General features: G+C 44.2%; 1 protein-coding gene across 1 annotated transcript; it reads right to left on the bottom strand.

Annotated features, from left to right (window-relative positions):
* Window positions 1-820: 820 nt before the first annotated feature.
* On the bottom strand, window positions 821-4,082 carry LOC306923504 (squalene monooxygenase-like). Its single transcript, XM_079501654.1, has 4 exons — window positions 3,981-4,082; window positions 2,408-2,592; window positions 2,054-2,152; window positions 821-976 (listed from the first exon to the last, which is right to left on the bottom strand). Exons 2-4 carry the CDS (start codon window positions 2,530-2,532, stop codon window positions 898-900), a joined length of 303 nt encoding a protein of 100 aa, XP_079357780.1. The 5' UTR covers window positions 2,533-2,592; window positions 3,981-4,082; the 3' UTR covers window positions 821-897.
* Window positions 4,083-10,544: the final 6,462 nt, after the last annotated feature.

Genomic DNA, 10,544 nt, shown 5'->3' with positions numbered 1-10,544 from the left:
GAAGCAGGCCATGCAAAACAGAGACAATGAATAAAGCCCAATTTATGTACTTTTCTGCATGATGGTGTCACTCACAGCAAATAACTGATTTTTCAACAAAAGCAACACACTGAGTGGATACGCCACTTTAAAATAAGTTATTTCCAGCGAGCAATGTGGTTATGTTGTGCAAAAAAGTATAAATTAAGCCTAGTTTATGCAACGTCCCATGATTGTGAGATTCATCGAATATAGAAGATTTACAAGCTTACTACTACATGCTGCCCGCATCTGTGAACATTCCCAAAAACTAAAAGGTCTGGTTCTTTTATTATTTGCAGATATATATATATATATACATATATATATATATATCCAGGGTAAAAACCCAGACACCCAGGCATGTCCAGTAGAATGAAAAAGGTATATTTGGTATCGCCCCAGGACCAAAACTTACAAAAGTACATGAATGAACCACTTAAGCCCTATTAAATAGTGAATATAGACAATCTATAAGCTTGTGAGCTTTTTTAATGTCAGAATTATTTTGAAAAAAGTATAAAAAAAATTAACAAACAAAAATAATGGAATAGGCTATTTACTCACAAGTCACGACCCACAAAAATGTCTGCGTGACCCAAACATTGTCCCTGGCCCGTTGTTTGGGAAACACTGTTCTAATCTACTGTAACCTAGTGTAGTGGACCCAGCAGGACATAAAAGAGGTGAAGCTCGACTGATGAGTTGACCATTTTATTTGTTGACTCAATGTGAAAACTAGACCAAAAAAGACAAAATACATAAATCAAAAGTAAATTAATAAACATCATTGCATTAATAAACCTGTAGCCTGGGCAGATTCCTTTTCAGGTTTATGATCCGGTCTTGAGCGGATGATATCGCTACGTCATGTTGTAGTCATTGTTTTGTAGTCGTCAGGCTGGAACCCTCAATCTGGAACTTCCTTTCCCTGAAGCCGCTTTTTTCCCAATAAAAGCTGCAGAAAGGGGTCACACTTTTATTGTTATTCTTCCAGTTTGAGGGAAAGGGAGTTCTAGATTGCTGGTTCCGGCCTGATGACTACAAAACAATGACTACAACATGACGTAACGATATCATCTACTCCCAAACGGATCATACGGCAATTTTGCACACAAACCAGGCTTTCCTCCGAGGTGGAAAGCCCTGACAATACATATCTGTAGACTTCATATAAAATCCAAATACCACAAACACATTTGCACATTTCCAATAATCTACACACATTGCTTCCTGAATCACATGAGCCACCATATTAAAATAGAGAAATGCCATAGTCATTGTAGTACAATTAAGGTTAAAGATTTCCAAAATGTCTATCTATAGCATAGGAGAAAAGTCTGTGCTTAACAGAACGTTCCAAATCTAACAATGTTTTCCAAGTTTGTAACCGGCTCTAATCTTTAACTGAAGAGCGTGCATAAGAACTATTTAAGCGTGAACCACATGGTACCATTGTAACGTAAGGCCAAGTATTGACCACTGTGAATCCCTCAAATAGAGCGATGTTGGTAGTGTAGTGAGGGATTGCGTCCACTCTCTCTTTATTTGTGGCTATAGCTGAATGCGTAGAGAGGTCTTGGGAGTCAGAAGGTCTACCCTGTGTCAAAGTGTCACTGAGCAAGACAACCCCAACTGCTTCCGGGCTCTGTATTAATAGCACCCAGTTCTTCTAGGATGGATTAAAAGCAGAGCACACATTTGATGTAGATGTAGATACTCCACTGTTACGTTCTTAGTTTACGCATGATTCTACTTTTTTTTATATATGTGATGTATGCCATGCTTTTGTTATTGCTTAATGTAAGTCGCTCTGGATTAAGAGCGTCTGCTAAATGCCTAAATTGTAAATTGTAATGTTTTGTAAATTTTACTGTGAGAAAAATGCCCTCTTTGACCTCTTCGGGCAAGTTTGCTTCAGCTAACACAAAAACAGATTACATTTTGAGAGTAGATTGTTTTACACTCGCATTTTAGATGTAAGAGTGATTTAATGAGAGCATGCTTTGTCATGCTACAAGTTTCCTCCACTCACTTTGATGTCTCCATGGTTTCCTTATCCTTGTACTGGACTCCGGTCACACAACCATTCTCCTCCTCCAAGCTGGCCACGATGTCTTCTACTGCTGTGACACAGAGGGGGAGTAAAGCGCTAGTCAGGAATATTATGACCATAACCTAGCCTAAGATTTAGACTGTCGTAGATGTATTTTTCGATTCTGACGTCATTCCAGAATCGAAAAATACATCTACGAGAGTCTAAATCTTAGGCTAACCATAACCCACATTGATTTCAGTCCACGAACCAACTCTCCAGCCAACATGAAAACAATATTTACCATTACATGACAATGATGACATCTTACGTTGAATCATCACCTTCACTTACTTTGGTTCTGCTAGAGCAGCTCCCCTCAGTCCCATGATAAAGCGGCCATGATGGAAGGCCCGTCCACACTGGAGGTGTTTGTCTTCCTGAGGGTAGGGAATCTCCACCGCTGTGCTACTCTCCATGTCGTGGATCACGTAGCCGTGCACTGTGTGGGCATCCAGGCGCTTACGGTTCTCCTGCTGCTAGAACCACACACACACACACACACTTTATTTATTTATGTCCACATAAGAGAATAAGAGATACAATACAAGGACACAAATATTTACAAGGTGCTGTACAGAATGCAATCAGCTAATCCCGGACAAATGCCCACACACCCCTCAGGGATACAAGTAACAGTGTCTTCGCCATATTTGGCGGCTACCGATAGTAGAAGAGATTGCACCGAATTTTGCAAGCCGTTTGGCTGCTTTTTTTGGCATCCCAAGTTGTTTGAAGCTCTTACAACCAAACTGTGTACATGTCCTAGGCTGCCGAAGATAAACACAAGTAGATTGCACCTATAGCCTAGCTCTATGATGGACTGGAGGAGCGGCTGTTATAATGACTTTGGTCATAAAGGCTTCCTCTAAGCTAGAATCAACACACACACACACACACACACACACACGACTATTAGCACAGACTATTTTTGCATGGATATGCCTTGATAGTTTATCCCTTATTGTTGCCTTGGGCACAAAACGTTTGAAAACCACAGAAGTCAGTGTCATTCCCACCAGAGCCATACGCTGACCGTTTGGTGGTCTGATCACACCACACACGGTTTGCAAATAAACAATAACAAGGGCAGGTGATTTACTTCCAGACTCCAGATAGCCCTGACACTGGACCAGGGCTAGACTCCAGAGACAAACTTCAGCTTTATAGTAGATAATGTTCTGCAGTGGTTCTCAAACCTTTTCATTTCACCCTTGTTTACTATGCATTAGGACCACGGCCCCTCGCCCCCATATAACTCTGAGTTTGATTGATTGATTGAAGAATTTATTAACAGTTTGCAGAATTACAGTACATTTCAAGCACAAACTCAATACAAAGGCTGTTAACTGTGAGTGGACGACCCAATTAAGCATTACACTTGTTTCCAACAGGGTCCACCATGTTCAAATCATCAAAACATTTAGAGACGTACAAATAGACACTTCTATAGACAGAACAGGAATTCATCAAAACTCACTTATGTACACGGAGTCACTTATGTACACGGAGTTAACAATCATTTAGCTGCAGACCAGACCAGTGGCGACCACAATTTGAGATCGACTAAATTGGTATAAATAAACTCTCGTTTTATTTTCAAACAGCCAAACCCCTGCTAGAGGGCCCTGCTTTTAAACGGCGTGACACGAACGCACGTAATGAACGCAATTGTTAAAGTGTATGTATGACCCTTTTCAACAGTGTCAGTGGTACAAACCAGGCCAACATTATGAACATGCGTTAGCTAACGTACAAGCTAGCTAAGCAAACTGCGTTAATTTAAACAACATATCAGACTGAGAGGACATGTTCAATAAATGTCCATCAGAATACAGTAACGGCATCATTTGTAAAAGGACTGTACCTGTATATGGAACGCTGACGTCACAACAAGTGTTGATGTTTTGAATTTGAACTGAAATGATAAAATCTCGTTGGATGAATACGGTGCGGTGGGCGTGTCCAGAGCGCGTATCACGCAAGGTATCACGACACACAGTCGACGCGCCGTGAACTTGACCTATGACCAGCGAGTGCGCACAGCCAGCCAATCACAGGCCAGTTCTGTTGCGATTTAAAAAAAAAACAGCGCTCATAAAAGCCGGCTCGCAGCCACGGTTTAGTCAGTTGATCGATGGTTGTGATGGAGATTACACGCATCAGTCAGCTCGTCTGTGAAGACGTTAAACTTACAACAGAGTTTTTCAACCAGGACACGTTCTTCACGTTACACATGGAGGACTTCAAGTCAACGTTGTTAGCAACGTTCGGTTTGGAGAATTCCGAGTTAAACACGGAGAGCTTGTTCCAACAGCAGCCAGGGGGGCACGCCGTTGCAGTGGCGTCGCTGCAGCAGCCTCCGACAGGCGACCGCAAGTCTGCCCGTAAGATGCAGTTGATCATGGCCGAGCTGTTACACACGGAGCACGACTACATCCGAGACCTGCGTACATGCCTGGAGACCTACCTGTGCGAGATGACCGGTGGAGTTGACGAGAAGCCTGCGGGCATCCGCAACAAGGAAGCCGTGATATTCGGTAACATCCAGGACATATACCACTTCCACAGCCATGTTTGGCTAAAGGAGTTGGTTAACTGCCGTCTACCAGCGGATGTGGGACGTTGCTTTGTGGCGTGGGCAGGTCAGTTCGACGGTTTGTACGTGGACTACTGCAAGAACAAACCTGCTTCCAGTAAACTTGTAGTGGAACACGGTGGAGCGTACTTTAAACACATCCAGGCGAAATATGGTCTGAGCTGGGCCAGTTCTCTGGACTCCTGTCTAATCATTATCAAACCCATACAGAGGATTACCAAGTACCAGCTCCTGCTTAAAGACTTGTTGTCCTGCTGTGAGGAGGGAGAGGGAGTTGAGATTAAGGACGCTTTGGAGGTGATGAAGGGAGTTCCAAAGAAAGCGAACGATGCCATGAACATCGCCATGTTGGCCAGCCTGCAGCCTAGGGCGTCGTTCAGCTTGCTGCGGTTCAGGTCTTCAAGTCTGGCACGTTCTGGAAGCAGGGTGTGGACATGGCTGACGACCAATAGCATGCAAACACCCAGCCAGAGACGTCGGGGATGAGGCTTGGTTGGGACAAGTCTAGCTGGAAGCAGGGTGTGGACATGGCTGACCAATAGCATGCAAACACTCAACCAGAGACGTCGGGGATGAGGCTTGGTTGGGATAAGTCTAGCTGGAAGCAGGGTGTGGACATGGCTGACCAATAGCATGCAAACACCCAACCAGAGACGTCAGGGATGAGGCTTGGTTGGGACAAGTCTAGCTGGAAGCAGGGTGTGGACATGGCTGACCAATAGCATGCAAACACCCAACCAGAGACGTCGGGGACGAGGCTTGGTTGGGACAAGTCTAGCTGGAAGCAGGGTGTGGACATGGCTGACCAATAGCATGCAAACACCCAGCCAGAGACGTCGGGGATGAGGCTTGGTTGGGACAAGTCTAGCTGGAAGCAGGGTGTGGACATGGCTGACCAATAGCATGCAAACACCCAGCCAGAGACGTCGGGGATGAGGCTTGGTTGGGACAGGTCTAGCTCTGGTCCATAGCCTAATGCACTTTACTGCTGTTGCATTCAACGGCAGTAAAGTGCATTAGACTATGGACCAGAGCTAGGACAAGTCCTGACTCTGGTCACTCCTATAGGGATACTCCTACGGTAAGTTTTATTTTTTTGGTTAAAACAAAAAGTGTTTTGTTAAAAGGTTAAATCACTATTCATGCGTTTTAAATGTAGTTCTGCACCTGCCATGTTGGGGACCAACACAGGTGTATCATTTTGTCTGATTATAGAACATAGTTTTATCACGCCAATCAGACAAATTTGAAACACCTGTTGGTCCCAACATGGCAGGCGTAGGACTACATTTGAAACTCATGGATATTCTGGTGTCTTCTAGTGGCCGTAATCATTGCTATAGACTATAGAGTGTTTGTTCAGTAACAGGTAGCTCTGGTCCATAGCTCTAATGCGTTGCAATGCATTAGTGCTATGGACCAGAGCTAAGTAACAGGGGTCTCCCTGTCTCTCCAGCTCTTTAATAAACAGAAAATACATTTCTCGTTTCAGCCAATCAGGAGAGAGTAGCCATTTATCATCTTAATTTTTAGTGTTCCAATTTTGTCTGCTCAATTCTTTGTATCACTTTAGAATTACACTTGTTTAATCTGTATTCTGACTGCATTCTCTATCCTAATTGGATACAATTAGTATCCTGACCTGCAACCTGAAAATGCATTTTCTGTTTAATAGAAAGCTGGAGAGACATCGAGACTCCTGTTACTGAACAAACGCTCTATAGCAATGAATACATTAGTATATTTATTTTAACCAGATTAAAAACCTTTCTAAGGCCTGCCACTAACTCAACATCCGGGGGGGCCACTCCCCGGAGTTCTTTTGTCTTCTACTCCGCAGTTCCGTGGACCATGGAGCCCCCAACTGACTGTCGAGTGTGACCGTCGACCAGGCCTCTTCACGGAGCCTTCACAGAGCCCATCGGCCCATGTTGGCCAGTCTGCAGCCTTGGGCCTCGTCCAGGTGGTCCAGCATGCATCCTTGGGCATCGTTCAGATTGCTACAGTTCAGCTCCCCACCAGCCGGTCTGACACGTTCTGGAAGCATGGTGTGGAAATGGCTGACCAATAGCATGCAAAGCCCCAGCCAGAGACATCGTGGATGAGGCTTGGGACTAGCCCCTTTCGGGACCCTCGGTTACCTTTTCTGTAATTTAGACGGCGGTACCCTAGGGTCCCTTGAAAGTTAATCCACTCTCAAATAGACGCAGCTGTATGTCTGGTGATGGTCATGGACACCTGCCGCGTCGCCGGGGTGTTGATGAGATGTTTCTACTGCTACTGTATAGAGTAGCAGTAGACCGCGGAAACGTGTGCGAAGCAGCGTTAATCGGCGTTGCCGTTAAGTAGGCTATTTTCTTTATTTTTTATTTTCAGAACATGATGACTGGGGATTCATGAGATAATGATTATCTCTGACTTGTCGAGGACTGCAAGCCTCTTCAAGATCCATTCTGATTTCTGATAAAAAATAAATAAAGGAAGTTAGGAAGAGAGAATTTCAGAGAAGCCAAAACTTCAAAAATAGATTAAAAATACTTAACGACAACGCCGATTAATGCTCCTTCGCACACGTTTCCGTCTCCTACTGCTACTCTGCATCTAAACAACTCATCAACACTCGAGCGACGCCGTAGGTGTCCGTGACCAGACAGTGGTACAGCTGCGTCTATTTGAGAGTGGATTAACTTTCAAGAGACCCTACCCTACGGTACCCACCGTCCAAAATACAGAAAAGGTAACCGAGGGTCTCGAAAGGGGCTAGCTTGGGACCAGTATGGACTCCTGAGGCTTTGTGGCCTTGCCCTTTACTGAATGCTGTACTGAACAGACTCTGCAACAGGCCCATACTGTCATACACCTATGCATTTACCGGCATGTCTCAACATGGAACAAGATTAAAGGGTTAGTTCACATTATTTTGTACTTAAAGCTGTGTAGATAATACTTGCCATTAATATAGTGGTCGCAAAGGTATTAATTGATTGCCTGAGTCCCGTGGTGGGAATTCTGGTCTGGTTTAGGTGAATATTAAGTAGTTCTGGTCATTTGTTTTGTAGTCTATTATTGACCTATTTCTACCTTTATTGATTGATTGATTGATTGAAGAATTTATTAACAGTTTGCAGAATTACAGTACATTTCAAGCACAAACTCAATACAAAGGCTGTTAACTGTGAGTGGACGACCCAATTAAGCATTACACTTGTTTCCAATAGGGTCCACCATGTTCAAATCATCAAAACATTTAGAGACGTACAAATAGACACTTCTATAGACAGAACAGGAATTCATCATAAAGGAGGTAAAAAGGGAAAAGAAACATATACAGTGAGGGGAAAAAAAAGGGGTGGGCGGTGGGGGGGATTCACGTTCAGCTCCGTTAATTTGTTTGTTTTCCTTGGAGGAGCTGCGTTGGGTCCCCAAGTCGGCTCCGTGGCCGTACCTTGAGTTGGCTGTGTGGCCGTGACCGTCTCTTGTGTTGTCCTTGCGTTGGGTCCCCAAGTTGGCTCAGTGGCCATACCTTGAGTTGGCTGTGTGGCCGCGACCGTCTCTTGTGTTGTCCTTGCGTTCGTGTTTGAGGGATTCCGATTTTACAGGGGCCAGTTTCGAATTGCAGCCGTCCGTAGGTGCCCTTTGAGAGCGGTTTTGAAAGAGTCAAGGGATTCGCATGTCTTAATGACAGTTGGTAGGGCGTTCCACATTTTGGTGGCATAGGAGCGAAAAGAATTTAGTCCCTTGTTTGTGCCGAATCTGGGTTGTACATGGTTCGTTGCACTCCCTCTGGTGTTGTGGGTGTGGACTTCGTTAACATTAAGGAAGTATCTAGACAGGTACATGGGTATCTTGGTGGTGTATCGAATCTTGTGGACCAGACCCATTGCAAGATGCTGTACTCTGTCGTCGACCCTAAGCCATTCCAGCCTGTCGAAGTGGGCAGGGGTGAGGTGAGTTCGGGGGGCTAGGTCAAGTAGGAGCCTGACCAGTTTGTTTTGGGAAGTCTGGAGCCTGGTTTTAAGGGCCTTTGAGGTGCTGTGGTACCAGGAGGTGCATGCATAGTCAAAGAAACCCTGTACAAGGGCTACTGTTAAGGTCTTCAAGGTGTTTTTGTTGACCAATGAGGAGATCCTGTAAAGGAATCTTGTTCTATGGTTGACCTTTTTGATTACGTTGGTGGCCATTTTATCACCGGAAAGATTAGCCTCCAGGATGGAACCTAGGTAGGTAATTTCGTCTTTACGTGTGATAACATTGTCACCCACTCTAACCAAGAAGCCATTTGCCTTGCTGAGATTACTAATAGAGCCAAAGAGAATGGATTCAGTTTTTCCCAGGTGTAAAGTTAGTTTGTTATCAGCGAGCCAGGTGCAGATTCTACCGAGTTCAGAGCTGAGGGCATTTTCAACCTGCAGTTTGTCCCTGTCCGAGACCAGCAGTGCTGAGTCATCTGCGAACAGGAACAAGTTGCAGTCACAAGCTGAAGTCATGTCGTTTACATATATTAGGAACAGTAGAGGCCCTAGTATGCTTCCTTGTGGAACGCCACAGCTCACTGGGAGGGGGGGGGGACAGTGTTCCGTTCACTTCCACCATCTGTTCTCTCCCCTCCAGGTAGGATTGCATCCAGCTCACTGATGTGCTATCGAAACCAATTGCTTTTAGCTTGTTAACCAGTATGGAGTGGTTCACGGTGTCAAAAGCCTTTTGGAGGTCCAGCATGACCATGCCGCAGTATTTGCCAGCGTCCACCTCTTGTTTGATGTGGTCGCTCAAATAGAGAAGGCATGTGTCAGTGGAGTGGGATGTTCTGAAGCCAGATTTATAGCCCAACTTTGGTTCAACTTGGACCACTCTGTCACACGGAACATTGTTTTGTGTGTCCAGTATCACTACGACAGCAGTACAAAAACACTTCCATCACTTCCCTGTGACAGAGGGGTAAAAATGTAATGAAAGTTGCACTATATGGTAGAAATAGGTAGACAATACAAAACAAATTGCTGGCCCCAATGCCCTGACCAATACTTAATATTCACCAGAACCAGACCGAAAGTCTCACCACAGGACTCAGGCAATCAATTAATACCTTTGTAACCACTATGTTAATGGGAAGTATTTCCTACAGCTTTAAGTCAATGCCTGTCAACAGGGAGCAGTTGGTGGACCACAGTAGAGACATGTGGAATTGCCAGTGACTGAATTGACAAATGACACTGAATGAATTATTATTACTGTAGCCTATATATTTTATTTGATAATATGTTATTACCTGTGATTATTAATAGTTTTATTGTATATTATTACTGCTGGTGATGTATATGTTATTATATTACCTGTGGTGAATATAGTATAGAGAGCCAATAACTGTTTGTGGGAACATTCTTCAGGATGTGGATTAGACTGATCTCTCAAGAACGTCCTGTTGAGTATAGAGCAGCGCAGCCCCGCCCCCCCGGCGAGCGGCCCGGAAGAAGATTCCCCATTCATTTTCCCCATAGACATTTCAAAAAGTATTTATATAAAGATCTGTAAGCCGCGGACAAAGCCAACTCAGATCGTGACAAATCATTACAACAAACACAATTCTTTGGGCCGAATAAATAATTAGAGGAAAAAAAGGGCAGGTTTGTTATTTTTCTTCTTTGTAATTATATGTTCGGCGCAAAATATTGTGTTTGTTGTCATGATTTGTCACGATCCGAGTTGGCTTTGTTCAAGGCTTACAGATCTTTAAATAAATACTTTTTGAAATGTCTATGGGAAAATGAATGGGGAATTATTTCCTGGGCCTGTCGTCATGAAAGGGGACGGGACTGCGATGCTCTATACAGC

Source organism: Electrona antarctica (assembly GCF_951216825.1).
Source record: "Electrona antarctica genome assembly, chromosome: 1".
NCBI classification, from domain to species: domain Eukaryota; kingdom Metazoa; phylum Chordata; class Actinopteri; order Myctophiformes; family Myctophidae; genus Electrona; species Electrona antarctica.
This window is presented reverse-complemented; position numbering and strand designations above follow the sequence as displayed.

Excerpts from the sequence above, each read along its gene's own strand:
- LOC306923504 (XM_079501654.1), bottom strand. The coding sequence starts at position 2,532 with ATGGAGAGTAGCACAGCGGTGGAGATTCCCTACCCTCAGGAAGACAAA. Across the intron at positions 2,153-2,407 it reads GCTGCTCTAGCAGAACCAAA|TGTCACAGCAGTAGAAGACA; the intron begins GTAAGTGAAGGT and ends ACTCCCCCTCTG. Across the intron at positions 977-2,053 it reads GAAACCATGGAGACATCAAA|CTTTTATTGGGAAAAAAGCG; the intron begins GTGAGTGGAGGA and ends CCCTTTCTGCAG.